Source organism: Rhineura floridana, chromosome 7, assembly GCF_030035675.1.
Source record: "Rhineura floridana isolate rRhiFlo1 chromosome 7, rRhiFlo1.hap2, whole genome shotgun sequence".
Lineage (NCBI taxonomy): Eukaryota > Metazoa > Chordata > Lepidosauria > Squamata > Rhineuridae > Rhineura > Rhineura floridana.
Genome location: NC_084486.1, coordinates 35630261 through 35656288, shown reverse-complemented (window position 1 = coordinate 35656288; position 26028 = coordinate 35630261). Strand labels below are relative to the sequence as shown.

Here is a 26028-nt window from a genome sequence, read left to right as displayed (position 1 = left end):
AGCCAATTTCTCCCACATCCCACATCTGGCACTGGTGCTGACCTCTGGAGGGAGAAAGCAAAAACCACTGGTGTGTTCACTTCTGTAGCCACACCAGGTCCACTGTTCAGGAACAAAACTGGTGTGCATGGCTCAAGAATACTTCTTTGCTCCTTGGAGGTAACTCAATATCTTCAGAAAACCTTCAAGCAGGATGTTCTTCTGTCACCATTGTAGGCCTTCCACAAGTATCTCCACTCTCTTACTGGTTTCATTATTTGGCTATCAGCCAAGGAGTTTGACCCTTTAAGTGACAGATAAATTATTTCATAAAGAAATGTCCTTTCTGATGTTTAATAAAAGTGCTGCTTCTATGTGGTTAAAATTATGCAAAATCTCAACTTGAATCTAATTTTATCTGTTACATTGGGATATATTACAGTGTGTGCTCACATTTATCAGTTTGTGTCCCACATTTACACATCAGCATGTATCTATAATCTTTGGATTACACCAGCAGCAAGTATTTTTTTTGCTTCTGCCTTTCCACCTGTGCCATCCCTCTTCTGAAAATGATGAGTGGAGTTTAGCCAGTATGCTTATGGCTGTCTCATAATCCTTTGCTCCAGTGACATTGCAAAAACAAATACTCTAGCTACCTTTTGTGCCTACACAGTGAACTAAATCTGAGTTGAGTTTGGTAACTATCCATTTGGGGTGCAGCCTGGGAAATGTAGGGCACATTTTGATTATGCACTTTGGTAGTGCAGAGTTACTGTGGATATTGGTGGTGGTCATGGTGGGGAATCTGAATGGTGCATGATCTGAATGACATCATTTTCATACTAGTAAGTGTGTTAATAGTGTGTGTATATATTTTACTCTAGAATTGCCTCCAGCACTAGATAAATGCATAGCAGTGATCTACTCATCATTGCTAAGCTCTCACTTGTAGTACTAAAGTTCAAGAAAATGTTGAGAAACCAGAAGAGATTTAGAAGAATATGAGAAGAATGATGAGTCACATGGGAAAATGTGAAAATAATTGTAAATGTTCAGCCTAGGCCCACCCAACTCATGACCTACCAAGCCAAAGCACATCCTACTGTTGCTTCTTGTCCTAGCTTCAATGGATAGACAAAAAGGCTTCTCTTTCTTCCATATGAAGTATGCATATCCTAGTAATCTCCTTTCTTCAGTTAAAAGTCTAGCATATGTTAGCCATTTCAAGGGAAAGTATGTAATTCTTTGCTGTGAACTGAGGCCCCACACAAAAGATGTGACACTAATCATGGATCTCCTGTATCTTTTTTAAGTAGTTGTGGCCTGGAGCCCCCAATTTATGCCAGGACCACAACCCTGGGTCTCCTGGGTTCACATGTTTTAAATAATAGTAGCCACAGTTCATTGTTACAATCTTTCACATTACATTTTGTTGGGCACTGAAATTAGGACAAGAAAGCAATGTGTGTTAAAACTAGAGGAAAATCTATTTTAAGTAGCAGTTCAGCAGTGGAACAAGTTGTTTGGGTTGTGAGATTTTCCTGGGGGCTAACAAGTAAATGCTGAACAATGCACCTTAAGGCTATAAACATTTGATGCTCTTTAGAATGGAATATTTGAAGAACAGCAATGCATGGGGTAGGCAGAAGTTTTTTTTCAGATGTCCAAGAACTGGGTACAATTCTCATGTTGAGTTCAATGGGACTATCCAGGTAAGTTTGTATAAGATTGTGCAGCCTTAGTTATGTATTGGAAGCCTGCTGTTACTATTAGTGACTACTTAATTGAAAGGTTAAACTTTATGTTAACTGATTCTAGAAGACCAGTGTCTTATGTATATGCATTTTTTTATCCACAAATTCTCTTTCAAATTACATCATTGGTGCCCTCTGCTGGCAATAAGGTTGAACCCTGTTGTTTCTCACCTTGTTGGCTTAAGCCTTCCCATGAAATACCATTATATGATTTATTTGCTAATGTTAATTTCATTTCATTTTAATAATGAAAATCCATAGTATTTTAGGTTGTTCTTGCATTCATTGTAAAATGGCTTTCATCTTCCTATGTACATAGAGTGAGTCTTCCTGGTACCCTTAACACAATAACTTATTTAGCTGTAACACTTACTATGAGTGCACAAATATCATGCAAATATTGCAGCTGTATTCCACAATGCAAGAAGCATAGTATTGATATACATATAATTATACAAATGACTGACAATCAGATAAAAAGAAGAAATTTAGCATTTTCTGTACAAAAATATGCAGCTCTTTATAATTTGAAAAATGCATATCTTTTGGCACTTCCAAAAAAAGAACACTGTATAAAAATAAATATTCTATCCACAAACACACATACACATACAGGCCAGTCCATGGTTAGAATCTTCACTGCAAAAGAAAAACATAAAACTATGTTAATATCACACATTAGGGATTTTCTTTTGGGAAGAAGAGCTGTAAAGGTGTATTGTGTGATCATACTCCAACAGATGTAGTCTGCTAAGATTGGGCACAGTTCAGCCAAAGCTAATCACATCCTATTCACTGAAATGGGACAGATGTGTGTGTATGTCTCCTTGAAATCTACATGACTGAAAAAAGCGTCTAGCCTTGTCTATGGTTGTCAGGCATTTCTCGTATGTACTGAAGTCCTGGTGAATCCTAGTTTAGTCCCATTTGTTTTGCATTCTTCAGTAATGAAGAACTTGGTAACCCGTTTTGCCCCTGTTCTCTCTATATTCACTATCTGCAGCTTAGACAGTTCTTTGCCTAGGAACATAGGAAGCTGCCTTACATCAAGTCAGGCAATGGGTCCATCTAGCTCAGTATTGTCTATACTGACTGGTGGTGGCTCTCCAGAATTTCAGAAAGGGTTCCCTCCCAGCCCTAGCTTCAGATGCCAGGGACCGAACCTAGGATCTTCTGCATGTTAGTATGCCAAAATGATTCTTCACTAGATTTCTCCTTTAACGCCTTTTGAAAGGTGGAAATACTGACTTGCGTTGCATCTACCTTGGGCAACACATTGGGAGATGTAATATCTCAAAGTGACTATCTCCTTTCATAGCAAACACAAGACATCATGTGCAAAAGATGCATCTGGGCATCTAGAAAACATACAAGAGCTTTGCAGGCATAAATGTTCACAAATACACTTACAGAACATTACATACTAAAGCTAAGAGAGCCCAAAGAGTAGACAGGGAACCTCTCTGCAAATGCCAAACTCTGATACTAAGAGGTTTAAATCCCTATTTTTAAAATATTGATGTTAAATTATGCAAACATATGTTTGAACAACAGAAGTGAAATTTAAACAAGTCTAAAATTCTCATGAATCTTAAACTTTTGCTTCTAAGGAATAGGGATAGGAGAATATGTCAGTTTTGAGTTCTCTCAATTTCTCCCATTTTCCCAGTCTTCAGTTCTCTTTATTTCCACATCAGTTTGTGACTTTTAAAGTCCTCATGAAAATTTATCAGCATTTTAGTGTGAATTTCTCCTTAATTTACACCTTTTTGTATGCAATTTTGCCTAATAAATGTATTTTTGTAAAGCAATTTCCCCTAATATATATAATGCATTATTATTATTATTTTTAAAAATATACGCACAATTTACCCTAGTGTATGCGTTTTTCTGCACATTACTCGGCTGCAGAAGTTCATTACAAAATGTGGAAAAGTCTGCATTTCTGTGTTTCAGTTCATGTATTATTTCAGAAAGTACAAATTAATGTTAAATTTGCATTAAATGTTAACTGAAATTTCTCCACCAAGGGCCTACTAAGGGCCAAACTAGACAAGGTGTTACACATGACTAGCAAATACATCTGTCAATTTTTTTTAAAAAAATGAACAACAGGTATAGGGTGATTTTTGTCAGGACCGCAGCACAGAGCAGTGGGAGGTTTCATCCTTTCCTCCCCTCCATGAACCCAGAAATGACTATCTGTGCCACTGAGTTTAGCCCCAGAAGCTCCCATTGCACCACCTTCCTGTGCCTTAGACATAGACATGGTTACCAATGACATGTTTAGCGTCATGTCCACTTTGACTCTAAGGGCTTGCCCATACCAGAGTTTACTGTATGTTTGTGGTTGTTTGCCCTCCCATTTAATTTGCATAGTCCATATGACATTACCCTCAAACAACATCAGTCTCGATTATTTCCCCCTCTAAATTTGGGTTTACTGAATTACAGGAATAGACCGATGTTGAGGGAAATCAGGCTCCAACTGCTCCATTCAGGGTCGCAGACAATTTATTTCAGTGTTTTTTGGGGGGTTGATCGATTGTTACTTTTTGCTACTCCCTTTTCTGCACCCACTACTTCCTCTATGCTTGTATTTCTTTTCTGGGTGTGCTCATAACTATTTCTGGTGTGCTCCTGAATGGAGGATTTTTTTTCTTTTGATGCCTCAGATTTGCACAAAACCAGAAAAATGCGCAAACTACATAAAAAATATATTGGGCAGCAATCTAAAAAGTGTGTGTTGCTTTCACTTCTTTTCCAGCATGCTTGTAAAAGTGACTCAGGAGCTTAGCCTTTTATATATCTATATCTATGTGTTTTCTTTTGATCCCTCAAAACCAGAAAACTGCACAGGCAAATTTACAATTGCCTGTGTACGTTTGTATACTTCTTGGATGGGGATTTTTTAAAAAAAAACAAAGATGTGTGCACAGCTATCTGTGAGCATGCCCTGTCAGTACTCAGTTGGCAAAATGGAGTCAACAAATTAGAAGGCGGGGTCAAACAGAAGTCTACTGGTATGAATGGGAAATACAGAAGTTGCTCTTCATTCATAAATTCAGATATGTGCGGGTGGAGAGTACTCTGGTCTAATTTGAATGGGGAAAATGTAGATCAGAGGTTCCCAACCTAGGGGCTATGATCCCCACGGGGGCTGTGAAGTAATCCAGAGGGAGCCACAAACAGTAAAGAAATGAATTTTTTTTTAAAGTCTTCATTCCCTGGACGCTGTCTGTTCCCCACTGCTGCTGCAGATGACACCTCCTCCTTACTTCAAATGAGAAGGGAGGCCTTTTTCTGAAGCACCAGAGCATCTTCTAGGCATGCCGAGGGTAAGCATCTGCCTTTAAAACATGTGGCAGATGTCAAAGGAGGCTGAGGGTGGAGCTTCAAGGAAGAAGAGGGGATTACTATTGCTTACGCCCCGTCTCCTTGCTGCTGCTGCTGCTGCCCATACTCGGAACAAGAGGAGAGGGCTTTTCGTGAAGCAAAAAGAAGCAAGACTACAAGGAAAGGCTGCTTTCCGCCTTCAGTCCTGGCAGCCAGCCTGCCCGCCTTTCTTGGCTCCTGCTTCACTGCCACCTCCTTTTAAAAAGTATTCTTATCTGCAAGGCCACCCAGATCTCGCCTTCAGCCCAGACAGAGCCAAGCAGCAGTGAGGAAACTCAGGACTTGCTCGCCCCCCATCTCTGAGGCTAAGTGTGTGTGCCAGCATCCCCCTTTCTTCCACCTACACTCCGCCCCTCCCAATCTCTCCAAGATGCTGTGGCAGTTGAGAGCTTCCTCCATCCCATGTGCCCAAATGCATGGATGCCTGCAGATGCTTGCAGGAGGGGCAGGTGTGTTTGTGTGTGTGCGCGCATGCGCTGATCTGTCTTCTGCTCCATTCTCAGTCCCCAAGTGCACGCTAACCAAGTCATCAGTTCTTATGATCATCCCAAGGCCTACAAGCACTAACCCGTCCTCAATCTACCCTTTTGTCTGCACAATCTAGCATCTCCACCACTACTGTGTTGCTGCTTCTTGATGATGATGATTTAAAAAATGGTCAGCAGATTGGCTGAGGCTGGGGTCCACATACTTCAGCTGAAATGTATTTATTTAATTATTCTTGCATTTATATCCCACCTTTCCTCCAAGTTGCTCAAGGTGATCCACATGGTTCCTCCTTTCCATTTTATCCTTACACCAACCCTGTGAGATAGGCTAGGCTGAGAGACTGTGTCTGGTCTAAGGTCACCCAGTGGGCTTGCTGGCTGGCTGGGGATTTGAACCTGGATCTTAGTCCAACATCGTAACCCACCGGTGCAGGGAGACAGGACTGTACAGATTGTGGAGAGTGGAGGAGGATCCCAATTTGATTGGACCTTTGCATTTAGAAAAGAATGCAACACCTCCCTGTTTGCAGGGAGCTTTTTATGGAAAGGGATATTTGGAGATGTGATTTTGCTATGCACCATTTTTTTCCATTAACAGAGTCTAAAATTACAATTAACATGGGGCGGGTCATGAAATTTTTTGAGCTTGCAAAGGGGCCCCCATACTTATAAAGGTTGGGAACCACTGACATAGATTAACAGCCAAATAATGCTCAAATGCGGACAAGCCCTAAATTAGACTCTTAAAATAAAATATTTGCATACTTTATCATTTTAGGATTTTGATATTGTAAGTTACTAATGTGATTGGTTTGTCTGTGTTATAAAATATCCATTACCCATGTATTAATTTCATTTTCTTATGTTTGGATAATAATATTGTACCTATCATGTATATGTTTACTAACTAGGAAAGAAGTATATTGTGGCAAATCTTTCATGCCTTATACATCTCTTTTGTTATAGTCACAGCATGCAGAAGCAACACATATCACAACCATGCCATATTTAAAAATCATTTTACCTTATTCCAGCATCCCTGAACTGGCAAGCCATCTTCCCCCTGCAACAGAGAATGATGTAAGGAGTTTAGAGGTCAAGACAGCGAGACACTAAAATATGCCAGGAGGGGAAATAAATAACATAGCTGCAGAAAACATTCAAAATTTGAAATCAGTTGAAATGAAAAATTCCAAACTAATTCGCTTTATCCATAGAATGCATAAACATGTTTGGTACAAGAGGGCTGCCTATACATTTACAGCAAACCTACATGTTCCAAATCAGAATCATATGACCAAATTCACTTTAGATGTTTCCATATTATCAGTTTACTGTGTAATAAATGTGAAATCCAGATCCATTAAAACCTATGGACATTTTGCCACTGATTTCCATGGTGTGTGGATTACTCTTTAAATGTGCAGCTTCTACTCAATTGAAGAGGTTCCAGAAGTCATTCCTGAAGGCAGGCCTGTTGTGGTGACACTGTGTTTTCCCAGTCCTCAATTCCTGTTGCTAGGAGAATGCCCTGCCATTTTGTAAACATTTTAAATTTAAAATGATGTTTTTATTTAGTTCTTTGCAGGCTGTATGTGTACTGATCTCCCAAGTGCTGCAGTGCACAAATCCCATTATTTTAAATAGCTGGGAACATAATTTTCTGCAGCAAGGCTATGCTCACCCAACCATGACAAAATGAGGGGAGCCTGTTCAATTGAAAGACCCTGTCTGTCCCCCAGTACTCTAAAATGTGGTACTCCTGTTTATCCACATTTCTAATTGGATTACTCCAAGTCATTGAGTGTGTGCATAGCAGTACAGTGGCAAATTCAGAAGTGCAGGGTCTCTTCATAATAGTCACAGCCATACCCCCTCCCCCCTTTTTTGCTGCTGGGTTGAAAATGAGATCCTTGTTATTGCCTTCTCCCACAACATATGATGTCCCTAGGGGCCAATAAGCATGAATGGGGAGTGTGTTAGCTACTAAGAAGAGTCTTTTCAGTGGCTGACTCAGCTCCTTTCACTCTGGCTCCAATCAGCAGGAAAGGACAAGGAAACTCTTCTCAGAAGCTAACACATTCACTTTTCATGCTGATTGGCTCTTAGAATGCTGGAGATATAGGGACTCTGCAAAACCCAGCTCCCAAAAAAGTAAGGAGTTTAAGACCCCTCAAGACCCTGGACAACTACACCTGTGTGTGTGTACATATACATATATGTTAAAACAAATAGACTGATCAGAGCTGGCCAAGCTCGTGGAGCAATCTAATTTCTGGCAGAATTATGTCTGATTTGTTCCTCTGGCAACTAATATATTTTCTTATTTTTAAATAGAGCAATCTAGAGATTTCTCATGAGAAATAATACAATTTTGATGATGCTTGTCTTGAAATACAGTGGCAAGGAGTACACTAAATTAACAGTCATTTTGCACTGACATAACCATGTTTTCTAAACCTATTTTCTTCAATGCTGACACTACAGAAAGTATATATTCCCACTGGTATATACAACTGCAGAATTCAATAACTGAAGATCTATTAACAGGAAATGAAGAAGTTCCCATTGGTACAATGGTCCCATTGCAGGAATGAATTGTATAATGCATGTAAAATTCAAAGTTAAGGAACACAAGTTATAGCTGAGGGATCAACAGGATGACATAGCCACAATAGTATGTTTGTTTGCAGAGGTTGGGAAACAGAAGCATACTCATTATTAAAGAGGAGAAATTAGGTACATCACACTTGAAAAGCATGAGCTTCAAATATGATCTTAGAATACAGAGCAGTCAAGAAGCTATAGCAGCAGAATGACAGTCAAAAGCTGTGTTTTTGCATGCTTGAAGCAGAAAGCATATTTTAATGTTGGGTTTCTTGGCTTGTAAGAATATGGCATCTTTTTAACAAATGCTTTTCACAAGATTTGGGGGGGTGTATTTATGAAGTGGATCAATGAGTGTGTGTGTGTATATAGCTACATCTATAGGTTAAGGGGAATGTAAATTGAACAGGTTAATCTGTATAGCCACCAGGCATTGTGCACATTCCCCAGGCCTCATGGACAATGTGCGCATAATCTACCTATAAAAAGGGACTTGTGCACCTCTCCCAGACAATATACATAATCTCTAACAGGACTTGGGGAATGTGCCTGTATTGACTGAATTTTGTATTTTCTCCGGCTATTATGCATAAACCCCAATAGGCTTTAGGGAATGTGCATATCTCAGCTGGATTTTATACATTTTCCAGCCAATATGCATAATCTCCAACAGGCCTTGGGGCATGTGCTTATCTCAACACAATGTTTTAGGTTTTCTGGACAATATACACATTCTCCAGTCAGTATGCATAGTCTCCCGAAAGGTGTCTTTTTCCCTATCTCTAGTTCAGAAGTATGCAATCTGTGCACACGCATACCTCGACTACTTCTGGCCTCCTGCCTAATCTTACATGGCCCACAACATACCCTCCCACTGGTCAGCCAAGCAGCAGGAAGAAGATGTGTGGTTCCAGATAAAGACTCCTTTCTCCACTCTTAGCTATTCCCCCAGTTAGCTGAGCAGCACAGGGGGATCACAGGGTGAAGACATCCTGTTGAGGATTATGCATATTGGCCACAGAATGTACAAAACGCAGTCGAAATGCACATTTCCCAAGGCCTGTTGTAGATTATGTATGTTGACAAGGAAGTGTGCACAATTCCTTTATGGACAGATTATGTGCACATTCTCCATGAAATAGGTGTGTTGAGGCAGGGAGAGGATAGAGGGTTACATAGTGAATGGCAAGATCAAATAGCAAAAACTGCTAGAACTATGCACTTTAGGTAAAGGGCTTTCAGATGGCTATTTTGTTACAATTTGTATGTGTGAATCAGACCTTATTTATGCTCAATGAGATGTTTAGACAAGCATATGTATAAAAGGTATGATGAAATGAAAGTAAAAGAAGAATTAGAACTGATATGAGCAATCATTGCTACATTCTTTAAGTTAGCATATTTAGTCTCATATATTGCAGGAATAAGGCAGTAGCAACCAGTCTCACTCCAAAAGCTATTATGGGTGACAATGTACATCAAGCATTTGGGAGAAAGGTGATCTGTAAAGGGTCTTGCAATAGGAAGGGAGGAAAAGCAATCTGAAACATGCAGGAAAGGGAAGGTAACACCATACCAATGGGCAAGGGGCATCCAGCCCGTCCAGCCCTGGTAACCCCGGCTCACCCTTCTCGCCTTTAAAACCTCGGAGTCCCTGTTCATGAAATCAACCACTAGAATTACTTTAGTCAGTGCAAATCATCTTCATTTTATGGGTGGAGAAACTCAGTAGAACAATGATGTATTCAAAGGCACTCAGGTTATAGTCCCAGTATATTTATATACAATGGCACACAATGATAGCCTTATTTTTTTTATTCTGAAATAACCAGAAGATATTAGTCTTAATTTGATAAGATTAGAGAACTCAGTAGAGAGAGACAAGTGGGAAGAAGATCCTAATTTTTGGAAAAGACTTCCCAGATGGTCTGATATTTAAAAGTAATGTGGTTGCAAGTGTGTGTTAGCTGGATGGATGGCTTTGTTACAGAATTCAGTAGAGTTAAGGAAGTAGCTGAAATAGTAATATTTTGGGTTCTTGTAACATTTTTTTATTAGTTTACGAGGGATTTATTTTTTTTGTTGTAGCATGCGTTAACATGATATGATTAAGAAAAACTAGATCTTGCCTGATGCTCTGGCCAGATATAGATATAAGCTAACATAACACAGCTAAAGCAAACCAAGTTGACAAAACCAGTTTAAAAAGTTAGGGCTAGAGACATTTCCTCAAATATATCTTCTTTTCAGACTTCTCAAGCTCTCCACAAAGTTGCACGTTTCAGATTATGTTTTAGGTATCTTCTAAAAGTGGTTTGCTTGCTTGCTTGCTTACTTGTTAAAAATATAATTGGAGCAATTTGCCCAGTATGTAGATGTAAAGTGGCTCCATGTCAAGAACTTTCTTTTTCTTTGGACCAGATCGATTTGTTTTCCACTGAGTGTCATAAACTGAGTACCTTGCATCATTAATCAGCTGCAACTTCTTTTGAAAACAACATTTGATCACCTCTGAAAGGGGGGGGGAAAGAAGGCACTATAGATTTCATTATTACTTAGGCCCTTTTCACACATGCACATTCACTTGATGATTGCAATGTAAAGTGATGACTTGTATGTGTAAACAAGCCCCTATACATCAGATCCCATAGCTTTCATATTGCCTCATAACACTTTAAACAAATACATTTCATTTGTGATAGTGAACATAGCAGCAAGTCACCAAATGAATAATCAAGTGAAATACACACATGTATGAATTGGTCTTGAGTCTAAGGAAGAAGCTGTAACAGTGAATCTAGAAGTTTTAAGAGTTACTGCTTTTTCAACTAGAGCTATTTGTTATTCCACGGCCAGAGCTTGCTCTTATTTCCCACTTCAATAAGCATGGCAGAGCCCTTTTAAAAAATAAAATAAACCAATTCAAGCAGTTACTGTAATGCGATTTTCTTTTGTCCTTCTTTCTTCCCCAGTGGCTAAACTGTTAAAACAACACGTTTTATAAAACACAACATACCAATGGACAGGGTGCATCTAATCCAGGTGCTCCTTGGTCTCCCTTATCCCCTTTAGGCCCCCTAGAGCCTTTCTTGCCCCTTTCCCCCTGTGGATAATAGTTTATTAAAAATACACAAAAGTTTTAGGATCATCCATTTCAAATCAGTATTGTAAACAAAAACAAAATATAACAATTTAAAAATAATAATTTAAAGGCTTGATTTCATTTAAAATTCATTTAAATTTCCATTTAAAATTCTTCTTGAAGCATGTTTTTGGCTGGATTTGACATTTTATATTTAAATATTTAAATAGATGTATTTTTTCAGCTATTATAAAAATATCAAATTAGAAGAACTTTGCTCTCCCATTTTTCATTAATTAAATAATCACAGTGCTGCTCTTAACATGTTCTAGAAGAGTTGGCACTGGGAACAAAAGCTCCTCAGACTTTTTCAGAAGTAATCCCATTGAGCTTTGTGGGGAATTCTGACCTTATACAACACCCAAGAGGACAATAGCTGAGTAAAAATAAGCAGTGGGAATCACCACTCTTCTTTTCCAATGACTAATGTTCAGTGATCAAAGAACCTTAGAACATATTCACCACAGCTTTTCTCCTGTGGTATGGCTATATCCTGGAAAAAGCTGGGATAGTATGCAACACATCATGAAAGAAGTAATGGGTGGGATTCCACTTCCAAGTTTTGTTGTGGGAAAGTGAAAAATTCATTCAGAAGGACCTTACTTCCTCACAATGTTTTTGCATCATGTCTGCAGGCACCATGAAGAACACTACTTCTCTTTATGAGCAAGCACCCAGTCTGTGCAGTGAAGTGAAGTAGCAGATCTGCTGGTGTGAAGGTATCCAGCCTTCTCTTGAAATTGAGCCTTCCGAGATCATATGTTGCCACTCTTAATCAGAAGCAGATCTGCTGGCTAGGCTCAGTTGTTTCAAGCAGCAGGCAGAAGCTCTCCTTGCCATATGGAAGTGCCTCAAACTGCCTCCTCCCATGTCAGGCGCTTACTTGCAAATAATTCTGCTATGCGACAAGAAAGGAACTGGATGGTACAAACATTACCTAGCAGCTTCCAGGCTTCCACAGCTTTGTTGGGGTTATGACACAACTAGTCTTGGTTGTTCTCTCACAGCTATTACTAGTGTCATTTTATAAAAGCCTTGTGTAGACCTTTTATTGGTTCTATGAAACCCTATACATTACAAAGCAATTTATAGAAGGTCAAACTTCATGCTAGCTTTGCAATGATCACACAGCACTGTTGTCACAAGCTGATTTTGGATGTTATCTGGTGGCATGTGCCAAACACACACGCTCTTCACATATTGCTTTGTTAGTTTTTGTAATGTATTCCTTGTAAGAGGAAACTTTAAAGGGATTTTCTGATGATGATGGTAATGCTGATGCTGAGTTGTTAACTTCGTTTCTTTCCCTGAAAAAATATATAATCCAGTGCTGGGTGGGTGTGTTTTTAAATAAACCCTGGAAGACACACTTCTGCTTTGACATCATCTCTTTTAACTGACAATCAGGGGGCCTCTGCCATGGTTGTTATTTAACAGGAGAGGCAAAATTGGCAAAGCATTGTAAAGCTTCTCTGTCCTACTTAAGTTCTTAAAATAGACCCTCAAAGGGATAAAAACTGAGACATTAGGTCCCATGCTATCTCTCTGAACAATGGTGAAAAATCACATTGAATATTTCACTGAGGCCAGTTTATTTGAATAAAGCCAACATCAAGCCAAGCACCAATAGTCATTAAGAAAATAAAATTACAAACTCTTTCTGAACGCAACATACAAAAGGGGAAAACATTTTGATAAGTGCTTGTGGATGTGAATGTAAGTGGGATTGCTGGAGAGGGAATTTCATTTAGTAACTGGTATAAGGATTAGGTGGCGCAAGAAGACAACATAAAATCAGGCACAGTAGGTATCTTTTTTTAAAGGAAATAAATTGGTTTGTTTGTTTTTTCAAAAAACACAAGCTGGCAGGAAAAATGGATGGGAGAGGAGCGATCACCCAGGATCAAACGTTGGCATAGAGGGAGGATAATCCAGGAGAAAATGCAGAGTGGGTTGCGGCAGGAAGAGAAGGAAGGACCCAGGAGAAAAGGCAGAAGAGCAGGAAGGGATAAGGGGGACAAAGGTAGACCTGTGAAAGCAAGGAACACATACACACACGCGCAAACACACAGACAGGAGAAGAAAAAAACAACTGAATTAATGAGTTCCAGTTTAATGCACAGATTAAGCACTGATACTTTTTCAGTTGGTTTGCTCAAACGAGCACATTAGCTGTTATAATGTGGCACCCCATTTTCTTGACTGCACTGCTCGGGAGATGGATATTATACCTCTATAATGTCACAAGAACCAATGAGACGATCCACAGTAAAGAAGGGCCAAACTAGATGGGGTGGCAGCATCAGTCTTGTGTGCCAGAATCAGGTCTGCCACTGAATCCCTATCAAACGAGTGGTGAGAATTTGGGGCAGGCAGGAGAGAAGTGCCCACCCAAACTACTCCTCCTCAGGTGTTTTTCTGCCAAGGTAACTCCTAGACTGGCAGTAACCCTGCTGGCAGAAAAACTGCTGGGAAAAAGTGGATGGGGGCAGGTCAAGGGTTCAGCAGTCTCCTCCTGCCCACTCCTCATGCACTTTACACCAGCCGTTTATCCACCCCATCAACATGGGATACAGCACAACCAGTGTTGGCTTATGCTACCGGCACATCTACTTTGGGATGATAAGTTCTGTGACTGCAAATGGCTGCAAAGAGCATTTCGGTGCCAAATCATGCTGCAAGTTAAATAACAGACTGTTCAACTTGTTAGGTGCTTTTCTTGACTATGCTTCACATCCAGAGCACCAGACATTTCATACTTGACTGAAAACTTTTTTTCAAAAATAACAGTCATGCAACAAAGTGTCTGCTAATGACATGTGGAAAGGGCTGGGAAAACTTTTCCTAATGGCTAAAAGGATACTTACGCAGGATTTTGCCTGTGCACAGTTGTTGCTCACTCTACGTCAATTTTTTCTATCTGGTAATTTCAAAGTTATTATGCCGCTCAACAAGATCAGCCACTCAGGGCCTTCTCTCAGTCCCACCAACTAAAATAGCTAGGTTGGTGGGGACTAGGGAGAGGGCATTTTCAGTGGCGGCCCCCACTCTCTGGAACTCCCTCCCGTATGATCTTCGGCATGCCCCTTCCCTGAATGTATTCCGCAAAGCCTTGAAGACCTGGCTCTTCAGACAGGCCTTTGGGACTTCCGGGGAGGGTTAATTTTTTAGGATTAATCGCCTATTACTCTGAACTGCTATTGTTCTTTATTTATAGTTTTACTGTTATATGTATTTTATGTGTATTTTATTATGATGCATTTATTGCAACTAAATTGTATGTCGCCTAGAGTGGCCATCAGCCAGATAGGCGGCTTATAAATTAAATTATTATTTTTATTATTATTAAAGTATTACTTGCAATTCTGCAAAACATACTCCTGCATGGTGCTTCAGATGTTTATTCTCTTTAAGTGGTTTCTGTATTATTAGCAGACCAAAGGCTGGTCTGATTTTTCCCAGTACTTTATTACAAGTAACACAGAAACAAAGCTGTCCCTTCTTTATGACACCATCCAGCTGGACAGAAGGCTAACCATTCTATGACAGTTCCCAACTGTCAAGTAATGTGCTGGGACAAAAACCCAGTCAAAAGTGTTTTCTGAACTTTCTGTTTCAGTCAACCAAGACTGTTCTTCTAAATATTTTGTCCAAATTTAAAACCAACTGAAAAAGTCCCAGGAACTTGCCTGGTTACTCCTTATGGAGTAATCTGAATAACTACATTTTTATTTTTTATTAAGAGAAAGTTATGGGAAAAAAAACAGTAGTGGAATGATTAAGTATGCAATATCAACCTTGGAACAGCTATGAACCCAGGGATAGCACTCATCATGTCGGATCAGCTGTGAAGACTTATCATCTCACTTCAGCAAGTATTACATCACAGTTTTATTTCAAAATTAACCAAGCTTTTCATGAAAATTATTCCACAATCTGGTTCTAATGCTGTTAGCAGTCAATATTGCTGCAGGCTCCTATATTCATGAACAACAGCAACAAAATTATCATAAGTCTGTGGGTTATAATTGATTAGGTAGTTAGATTTTACCTTGGCCTTTTTATGTCATCACAAATTTACAGCACAATCCAACTTAGGGGAAGCTGGCAGAAGGGGAGCCGGTGGAAGAGGAGCCATCAGGAAGATCCATGGCATCCAATTGCCGTTTGGGAGCCTCTGGGCTGGCTGAATACCAGCTCAGCTGGGAGCTGTGCATGGGGACCGGAAAGTAAAAGCCAGCTCTCATGAATACCCCTACTGGGGAGTGAATGCTTCTCTATAGACTTACTTATAATTATCTTCCTAGACCGATCTTGTTCCTGGTGTAACTTTGGCCCTGATCAGGACCTACAGGAGTGCTTCGAACATGAGTTGGATGTTGCCTAAGTCCCCCCCCAGCCCCTCCTCTGACATGCCCCAGAATGCCCCTTTTTGGGGCCTTGGCTTCCACAGGCTCCCCTCCTGCCAGGCTGGACTTCCCCAGCAAACCACTGGCTAAACCGGGGTGAGGGACTTCTGCCAGCAGAGCCCAGCTCAGCCAGGACCCTGCTGGCTCAGCCGAGAGTCCATCATCTCCACTTCCCCTCAGCCCAGGGTAAATATCAGTAGGATTGCGCCCTTAATCATTCCACCATTTCTTAAAGCCCACAGTAGCTAAAGAGACTTAATTTAAAACTTACCCGGTTTCCTTTTTCACCAGGTGAACCTTGTAAACCCTATATGTATAAACATTTTAAAGATTTATTCATTTTAAATGACTCCCAGCCACGCAGTGTCTGGTTAGCAGAAACTAGATTCTGAAACAGAATGTAGTCCTTAAAAAATTAAACTACAAGCTAAAATTCTAAGAAGTAGAGGTAGTATTGTTAGCTGGGGCTTGATTTGTTGCTATGTTATTTATTACATTTTTGTCCTGGCCTTCCTCATAGGAGCGCTGAGTAGGATGTTGTCCTTGCAGCACTCTGTGTGGCAGGTTAGGCAAACATCAGCATACATCATGGTTGAGCTTAACCTTAAGGGTTTGGTTACCTCACCATGTGGGTTGTACACTAAAAATTGATGACATCCAACTGTGTCCACCCACTAGTGGAATGGATTTCTGTTCATACAACAGAACTTCATCTTCCTCTCCCCCTGCCTCTGGGATCCACCAGAGCAGATTTTGGACGGCGCAGGTGGCTGCAGAGAGGAAGTCCTGTTGCATGAATGTAATTCTGCTCACATCATGTTGGATATCATTCAAAAGTTTTAATTTTACCTTATTAGGTAGTGAACATTTCCCTCTGGTCCCATATGGGACCAGACTGAAGTGTTCACACTTGTAAAAGGTTTTCCCATGAACTTACACTTTCTCAGCAAATAGGCCAAGGTAGTCAATCTTTTTTTTGGCTTGAGAGCCACATTTGCCCTTGGCCAACCCTCTGGGAACCTCATGGGAACAGTGGATGTGACCAAAGGTGTGTGTGGCCACCTCATACTCCTGCAAACACTCTTGTGCACACAGGACACTTGGTTCCCCCCTCCTCAGCTGATCCATGCCGATCAGATAAAGAGAGGAATTATTGTCCCTTTTTTGCTCATTAATTTATCAACCTGATGACTGAGGTGGAAAAGATTTGTGTCCCCATCTAGATGGAGAGGTTTTAACTTCTCTACTCACTCCATCACTGTGTCTAATTAATTTTTGTTTCCTGCTCTCACCACTAAAATTGGTGGGGCCTGAAGAGGGGGCAGAAAAAATTGCTTGGGGAACCTCATCTAACCCCCAAGCCAGGAGTTAGCCACCCCTGAACTAGACAGTCATCCTTTTCATTCTTGTGGAGAGATTTTAAAGCATTTAGCTTTCAAATAAGTAACTGCATCGGAAAGTCTTTATTTTGTTGCAGCAAGTCATTAAATGGGGTTTCATGGAAACAAGTGTGGTGGAGGAATAAAAAAATGCTCTATACTTACAGGAAGCCCCGCTGGCCCTATTGGTCCTGCAGTTCCAGGGTCTCCTTTATTGCCCTAAAATGGATTTAGGAAGACGTATGTCCTGATTTTTGAAGAAGGTAAACCAATATTATATATTTTGTAGTAGCAATTTACTGCTGAGCTTGATGATGCAACAAAACTACATTTTCAGTTTCATATAACCTTTTTCTCAAGCTAACATAGGATTGGAAAGAATAGATTTCTGTCCCCGCCCCTCAAAGAAGGCTTCCAAAAGCATAGGTGAAACTGTGTTTTGCTAAGTGGCAACAGGTTGGTGTTAAATAAGCATTTCTTTTATTGGTCATCTCTGAAAAAGTATCTGATCATGATTATACAGAATAAAACATATTAGAAATGAAAACGTGACTGTGGCAGAAATATTCATTAGGAAGCAGTAGATATAATATCAATGAAAGAAAATTGCTGTATTTAAGATGTATTGGCCTTCTGTATGGGCTGCAGAAAGCTTGCTCACCCTCTCTCCTTTTGGTCCTGCTGGTCCTGGAACTCCAATTGGTCCCGGAGTACCCTGCAATTTTAGGGAAAAAGAAGTCCATGAACCTGTTTATTCAACATATTTCAAATTGGAGAACAGCACAGTGCATCATGAAAAAAGGAGATTTTGGTTATTCAGGGTATTACCTTAAATAAACTTTTAAAGTTGTTGACTATCATAATTATATATACAAAGCAGGACCATGTCTGAGCTGATGAAGTTGGTATAATAATAATACCAAAAACATTTCTTGGAACATTAGATGAAATATTTATTCCCTTTGAAAGGGAACATCAACAAAGCTAAAAGCTGAAGCAAAATGAAGGCAATGCATGATAAGCCTTTGAAAAGTGGTTGGGTTGGGTTGGGTAGGGGAAAGTAAAGTTTGCATCACTTTTTAAATATAGGCAGCTCATCATGCAGGTTGACAGATCATCATGCCACAGGTAATAATGCAAATGTACAGTAACAGAACAGAAAATATGAGGCGTCATTCATTTTCAAGTCTTCACCTGACATTTATAAGCCACTTCAGGAAGGCACTGCTCTGTTTTTGGCTCTGGGTGCTTCTAGAGTGGATACTCAGTGCTGCTGATGCACTCAGGTTTTTGCCAGTGTGGTGTTGTCATCAACATGCCCACCCATATTTTTTCTACATTTAATCTAGATTTTTTCTTACTATGGAAAACCCATTAAGTAAAAATAACCTGTTATGCATCTAGTCACCATAAGGTGTGGAAGCTTCTTAGCACATATTTGCGGCGATGGTGGGCGTTTGTCACGTGCACAGTGATGTTTTGGTTGGTTGGTGGTCCCTCTTGCCCTGACTTTCATTTGCTTCTCACCTGAGCACAACCTAGTCATTTTGTTTTCAGCAGTCCAAACAATATGAGCTTGCCTATTTTCACCAATTGCCACATGTTGGAGGCATGCTTGAATTTCAACAACCGGTTAGCAGAAGTTATTCTCTCAAGATCTCTCACCATATATAGGGAATTGCTTTGGAGACTGTAAGCACAGTAAATACACCAGAACTTCTTTTGAAAAAAATAGTACAGAGGTCTTATGCCTTTATCAGAATTTCTGTATAGCTAAATATCAGCATTCAACAAGACCTCTGTTTGAATGAATGAATGAATGAATGGTTTATTTCGTTCATAGACCAGCAGAAACAGCACAAAACAATTTACATATAATTGATGTTTACAGAATAAAAACTGAATCATCAGTAAGTTAAAAGGAGTTTTAAAATCTTTAACTAAAACCTTCCGGCGAGCAATAGCAGCTGTGCAAAATTTCGCTACCAGTTCTGTAACCTCATGAAATTTGTCCTCGAGTAAACTGTGAGTGTGTAGTGTGTCTGAGGCTCTCGGCATTTTGGTCAAACAAGGGGCAATAAAGAGATCATGAAGATCAGAATACAGTGGGCACTGGAGTAAAACATGCTCAATAGTTTCCACTGCATCATCCTCACAAAGGCACACCCGATCAAGATAAGGGATTTTCTTATACCTTCCTTCCAGAAGCGCTGAAGGAAGTACGTTGAAATGCACCATTGTGAATGATCTCCTATAATGCTCAGTTTAGTTAAATAATCCGCAGGCACTAAAGATCTCACACTAAGCCAGTAGGATGAGTATGCAGCCACACAGTTCAGATTATTTTGTAACTCGATGTCATAAAGACGTTGGTGTATGGCTTCCTTGGCCTTGTAATAGCCCAGGCCTATCACCGCTGGCTGCGATAGGCCTATCAAATGCAATTTTTTAATTACAGCGATTTGCCAGCGTGATTGGAAAGTGTTGATCAGAATTAGTGGGGCAAGCCCTAGGGGAGCAAATAACGATTTCAGCCACAGATTAAATCTATGGATCCATGCACGCATTTCTACCAGAAGTGTCCCTAGCTCCAGGCGTAGCATCACGTTAGGGACACACTTAGGAACACCGAGAATACTTCTGGTGAATTTGGATTGAATACTCTCAAATACAGAATAATTACCCTGTATACAAAGCTGGGCGCCGTACAGCAATTGGGGAAGAACCTTAGCTTAAATACTTGTAGGGCTGAAGGAATGTACTGCCCACCTTTAGAAAAGAAAAAGGTAAGTACTGCATTCGCACTTCTAATTGCATTCTCAGCCACGTAGTTCATGTGCGGAGGCCATAATCCAGAAGAATGGAACAATATTCCTAAATATCTAAAGGCCGGGATCTGTTCGATTTGGTGTCCGTTTAACTGCCAACGATAGTTGGGCCTTAAAGACCAAGATTTTAGATTTATCGTGGTTAACTTCAAGTTTTTCCTCCTTACAATAAGCAGATAACGCTCCCAGAAGACGCCGAAGACCCACAGGAGTTAAAGATAGAAGAACGGCGTCATCAGCATAAAGTAGGGCAGATAAAGATCTATTGGCCAATTTAGGGGGGGTGAGAATTTACAGTTGCTATGGAGGCAATTAAAGAGTTAATATAAAAATTAAAAAGAGTGGGGGCAAGTACGCATCCCTGTTTGACTCCGTTGGTAGTTGGAACCAACGCGGTCAGATGGCCATCGCGATTCCATCTCACCTTCAGATAGGTGTTTTCATATAAAGTGCGGATAAGAATTAGAAGATGTTTGTCGATATTGGACTTCCTTAATTTTCTCCATAGCCTATCCTTGGGGATCAGGTCGAAGGCTGCCTTGAAATCTATAAATGCAGCATAGAGGGATCCCCTGGGTCTTGAAGAATACTTGTCCACCAAGTGTTGTAGCACCAAACACTGATCTATTGTGGAACGTCCGGTTCTAAAGCCGGCTTGTTCGTCCACTAAAGTGTTTTCGGCCTCCATCCAATCTGTTAATTTCTCCAGAAGATGAGATGCATACAGTTTGCTAATGATGCTCAGCAGACTGATCGGGCAATAATTTGCCGGGTCAGTTCTGTTCCCTTTTTTAAAAATAGGGATTATAATTGCTAGTCTCCAGTCCTCCGGGATGTACCGTTTGATCGATAGAAGTAAATAGGGCAGCTAAGATTGGCGTCCACCACTCTATATTACCCTTTAAAAATTCTGGGGGGATATTATCAGCCCCGGGTGCCTTGCCCAATTTGAGGTTGTTGAGAAGAGTGGTGGTTTCAGAGATTGACACTGGGGGCCAAATTGGGAGAGTATTAATATCCTCCCAATCTGACAAGGGAGTGCAGTTTCCCTTCATGAAGATAGATCTAAAGTGGCTTCCCACGCACAAGGGGAGATGTAGAAATCCAAACTAATGGAATTAGGTCGGCATCCTCTAGAGACCAGTCTCCAAAATGTAGACGGGTCTTTTGTTCTGGCGGCATTTATTAAGTTTTGCCACGCTTCTCTTTGCGCCAATTTCTTTTTTTGCTTTATTGTGGCCTTATAACTTTTTTTTAGCTCTAAATAATCTGCAGGGATAAAATTTAGATCTAGACTTCTGTAATATTTGTATTTATCCAGAAGGGAATTCTTTAAATTAATACAATCCTGGTCAAACCAGGATTTGGAACCATATGAGGAGGAGAGTAGCCTTTTTTGTCTTTCAGTAGTTAGTTGAGTATCGAAAGAGTTTATCATCTCCTGAAAGAGATCTACAACTGACTCAGGCACTTTGGTGGATAATAAAGACTCCCGTAAAGTGAGGGAGCCAGTAGAATACAAGAAATTTGTTAAATTAGTCGCTAACTTAGGGGACCATTTAACACGCAAAAATCTTTGTTCCACGTCTAGATTTAACATAGGCTCACAAGTCACATGGAGTGACTGATATCCCAAATTGAGGGAAAGTAATAAGGGTAGATGGTCACTATCCCCTCATGCCCCCACACAACAATTGAGTACACCTGTTAGGATGCTATGTGAGACAAGAAAATAATCGATCGTAGATGCCCCCAAGGGCTTGATTCAGGTGAATTCTCTACACAAGTCACCTACCACTCTCCCGTTCAATATCACCAGATCTAATCTGTTAATCAGCTGGGTAAAACAGAGTCTAGCATAATTGCATCTGGCATCCTTAGAATGTCTGACCGGGAGGGGATGATCTGTCTCCAATTCCGGGGGGGGGGGCATGTGAAAGTAAGAATGTAAAGCTGCATCATTAGGGCCTATTCTTGCATTAAAATCTCCAGCCAAGATGACATGTGCCTCAGTGTGTTCACTCATCAATTTAGTAATAAACTCCTCCAATTTCCTCCAAGTATCTTTCATTAGAAGTTTATGATGCAAACATTGATAAGCAATAGATGAGATAAGGGGAATTTGAGTGACACGGCCACCGCAAGGTTTCCCAGCTCTCCTAACTTTGTGATGCCCGCACCAAGTTTGGTCAACACCAGCATGGCTAAGCCCCCCCTTAGGGCGACCCCCTCTCTCGCTGGGCGTAGCCCTGAGTGAATAGACAACAAAATCACTCAGAGCTAATTCCTCTCGGAGCCAAGTTTCCTGAACTAAGATAATGTCTTGTGTGGTGAGGAAAGCAAAATAGGAAGGGTCAAAGCTCTTATTTGCCCATCCAGCAACGTTCCAAGTCAGTAGAGATAGTTGCTCATGTGGCTGAAGGGATCTCTGTCAGGGGGAAAGATTGGGAGGTTTTTCTTCCGTTCCAGTCCTGGGGGTATTAGAATTAATATTCTTGTTTCTCAGTTCGGATTTGGCCTCCCAGCACTCTACAACCTTGATGTCCTTTTCAAGGAGCTCAATCTCCTCCAGGGATGTGCTCCACCTGCTGACATTTGAGTATGGGCAATTGAAGGTCGTGCATGGATGATCATTTTTGAGAGTTGTTATTTCTGGTGTGCCCATTTCCCTCGGGTCCAGCCTTTGCATCTCTAACCATGTGGGGGTCACTTTAATCCTCAGGGAACTATTGCTGGTATATGGACATTTTGAGGGGCTCTTAGTGTCTCTCAGAGCTTGGAAAAGTTACTTTTTTGAACTACAACTCCCATCAGTCCCAGCCAGCATGGCCACTGGATTGGGCTGATGGGAATTGTAGTTCAAAAAAGTAACTTTTCCAAGCTCTGGTATCTCTGCATACAGAGTTATTAATTATCGGGTTCACATCTACTAGAACCTGGACTTTCCTCGTCCCAGGCTCACTGCCTGGGGCATCCTTCAGAACACTGAAGCCAGTCTCAAATAGGGTGTTTCACCACGGCTTTAAGATTTCCATTTTTGGGTCCACTTTCAGCAGAGGAGAGTGTTATCAAATGGGATTTTAGGGCTTCCAACCTTGCTAAAATTTCCCTTTGGGATGCTACAGGGAGCTTGCCAAATAAGTCAAGAAGTCTAAGTTCCTCCATATCAATGGAGGAGCCTACCTCATTATCAGAGAATCGAGTTTTGTCTACAACCTCAATATCCTCAGTCACCAAGTGGGCTTCTACAGTGTGTTCTGGAGATGGTTGAGGGAGATATTTACTACAGTCCACCTTTGTTGTCTCCATAGGGTTAGACACTTTCTTCACATCAGTGTTACGTAGGGGATTGTGGGAGGGCATAATCAGCGGCATAGGAGAAGCCACATTCTCGAATACCCACGAGACGAAGATGTTGAGACTGCAGAAGGTATCTTTACAAGCGTAGCAAGCCCTGGCCAAGCTCCAATCGTTAAAGGTGACTATTGCTCTAGCGTTGATTCCGTTATAATAAAGGTATTTGACACTAACCATGTCAGCAGACGAAAACATGCCTGGTAGTATTTGCTTTAAGACACTTATGAGATGAGATTTTCATTCATCTTGGGTCAAAAAGCCCTTAGGTTTATGGAAATTGCATAGAGCCAATTTTGTCCGGTCCAGGGTTAAATACCATTTGTTTTTTATATGGAGCTTTTCCTTCTCACTATTGTTGATATTAGGCTCCTCGTCCTGTAGAGTTTTTTCCAGCCTGATGCCTAAAGGAAAAGAGACTGATGGCAAGTTGGAGTCTGGAGCCTTGGGAGGGTGCGACAAGTCCCTTTCCTTAGAGCAACTCGTATTGCTGTGGTGAAAAAGGTCCTGTTGCAAAGTACTCTGCTTAGGCTCAGGGTCTAGGAACAATTTTTGAAATTCCATTTTTCTATACTTTGGTAGCTTTGTATTTTTGATATTTTTGCCTTTTTTTGCAACTTGGATCTCTTTTTTTTGAGAGTTTTGTTTAAGTCTCTTTTCATTGTTATCCTGGTGTTGGGATTACTGGCTTTATCCGCCATTATATGGCATGTCAGCTCCTCTCCGTGGTGTGCCTGATTCAGCGTCAATAAAAATTCTGTGATGGAGGTTAAAAGGTTATTGCTTTTATCAAGAAAATATTTTATTAACCCAATTTCTTTTGAGATTCGAGAGAGCCATCCTTCGATTGACAGACCCTCAGTAGCTGAAGGAGATGAAAGCACCAATGTATTTTGATTAGTTGCAAAAAGAGGCCATTGCAGCGAGTTTTGGGGGGTTGTTTCAATGTTCCTGCTGGCTGAGTTGTTTTGAATTGAAACACAAGGTGATGGAGCTTGTAGTTTCACCTCCGCCTCCGCCTCCGCCAATGCAAGTTCATGAGCAAGATTAATATTATCCTCTTTATCCTCGTAATCTACCAAATTGTTCTTGGTGTCTATAGACCAGTCTAAACTGGCATGGTCCTCCTCCTTACTCAACACCTTCTTCGTCTCTGCAAAGAATTGAGTAATTTTCATTTGTGTATCATACTTATTTGAGAGGGGTATCTGGAAAAGAGGAATACCCAGGGACTGGTATCCCGATCTCGTTAGCACCATATCTGCAATTGCTTCAACGATAAATTTTCTTGTAAACGTTTGTTAAGAAGCCAAAAGCCCTTGGATTTCTTGTTGCCTGTATCTTTAAGCCCCCGAGTAACTCCAGTAATGGCTAACGCTGGGCTCAGTCAATTCCCTTACCTGGCGTGGTAGTCTCAAAGCGCCATTAATCATAAAGTTCACTGAGGCGTATGTATCCACATATTTATATGCTCCAAGGGTTTTAAGGTTAGTTTGTCTGTGATTTCCACAATCTACACAAAAAGTTAAGGCTTGAGGAGGAAGCACAGCAGAATGCAGCCTGTCAAGGAGCTATTTCGTTCTCGGAGCTTAGTTGTTTTATCTTTGCTGTCTTGGCTGAGCAAGAATCTCAGCTAGATAACAAGCAGCCAGGGTTTGTGGGGGGGAGTAACCATAGTTGTTAATCTGGTGAGAGGCCTTTTGAAGTATTTTAAAAACATTCACTCCTCAGCTCACTTGTATGTTTATCTCCCCTCATAGGGCAAAATAGGCCTCCACATTGTTAACTTTCCAGTCTAAGTTTGTTATCCTAGAGTAATATTTAAAAGAGTGAGCTATAAAATACTCAACAGAATGCGGGAGCTTGACCAACAAGCGGCCGACGTCGTCATTCTCTCCGCTGGAAGTCTGTATTTTTTTAAAAACCAAATGAAAATGGATGTTTTCCACCCCATCAAGGAATGCCCAATTGTGTGGCTGGGAAAGAACAAAATGCCTATGAAAAACTGGAGTATGTGGACAGTTGCATGCCAGTTGTGCACATAGAAACACTGCACACAAATTATACAGTCTAGCTTCTGGACCAGTTCATACAATCAAAATAATCAAGCTTTCCATGGACTATATCAATTCAGGCTGTAGCAGCTGGGGATACTGAATATTTAAATGCCCCCTCCCCCAAAAAGACCCTCTTTCCTGCACTTAAGAAAGCACACTGTTGGGGAGAAAGGTTCCATCTAGGTTTTCTCCTGAAACATTACTTTAAAAACAACAGCAGCACTATGCAGGTCGGGAAGCATTCAGACATGCAACCTTTCAACTAAAGGGTTGCCAGCCTGCCAAATGATACATTATTCTGTTGATTGTAAAATAGGCCACGATAAAGCACTATTTGGACTCACTGATTTCAACGGGAATCTTAAGCATGTGCTTAAAGCTCTCCCATTTAAATTAATGGATCATAACTTGGATATAGAGATGTGAAGGCCCAGAAAAAAATCCAGAAAAATGGGGGGGGATGGGCTTTTCCAGAATATTTCTGTTTTTTTTCTTGAAAAAATACTGTTTTCCCAGATTTTTTCTATTCCCCCCGAAACGTGTTTTTTTTTTTAAAAAAAACACCCTCATTTTTCTGTCCCCCCACCAGGTCTTCACATCTCTACTTGGATCATGCTTTTTTTTGCCAATAA

At 40.6% G+C, this 26028-nt stretch overlaps 1 protein-coding gene across 1 annotated transcript in view; it reads right to left on the bottom strand.

The window, feature by feature from the left end:
* Positions 1–289: 289 nt before the first annotated feature.
* LOC133388826 (collagen alpha-1(XIII) chain-like) overlaps positions 290–26028 on the bottom strand; it is a 154399-nt gene continuing 128660 nt past the window's right edge. The window contains exons 32-38 of the mRNA XM_061635208.1: positions 25190–25315; positions 17819–17872; positions 17323–17376; positions 16050–16085; positions 11244–11330; positions 6645–6683; positions 290–2375 (exon numbers count right to left, since the gene is read on the bottom strand). Of these exons, the coding sequence (XP_061491192.1) occupies positions 2373–2375; positions 6645–6683; positions 11244–11330; positions 16050–16085; positions 17323–17376; positions 17819–17872; positions 25190–25315 (399 nt within the window). The 3' untranslated portion in view covers positions 290–2372. The remainder of the gene's footprint in view (positions 2376–6644; positions 6684–11243; positions 11331–16049; positions 16086–17322; positions 17377–17818; positions 17873–25189; positions 25316–26028) is intronic.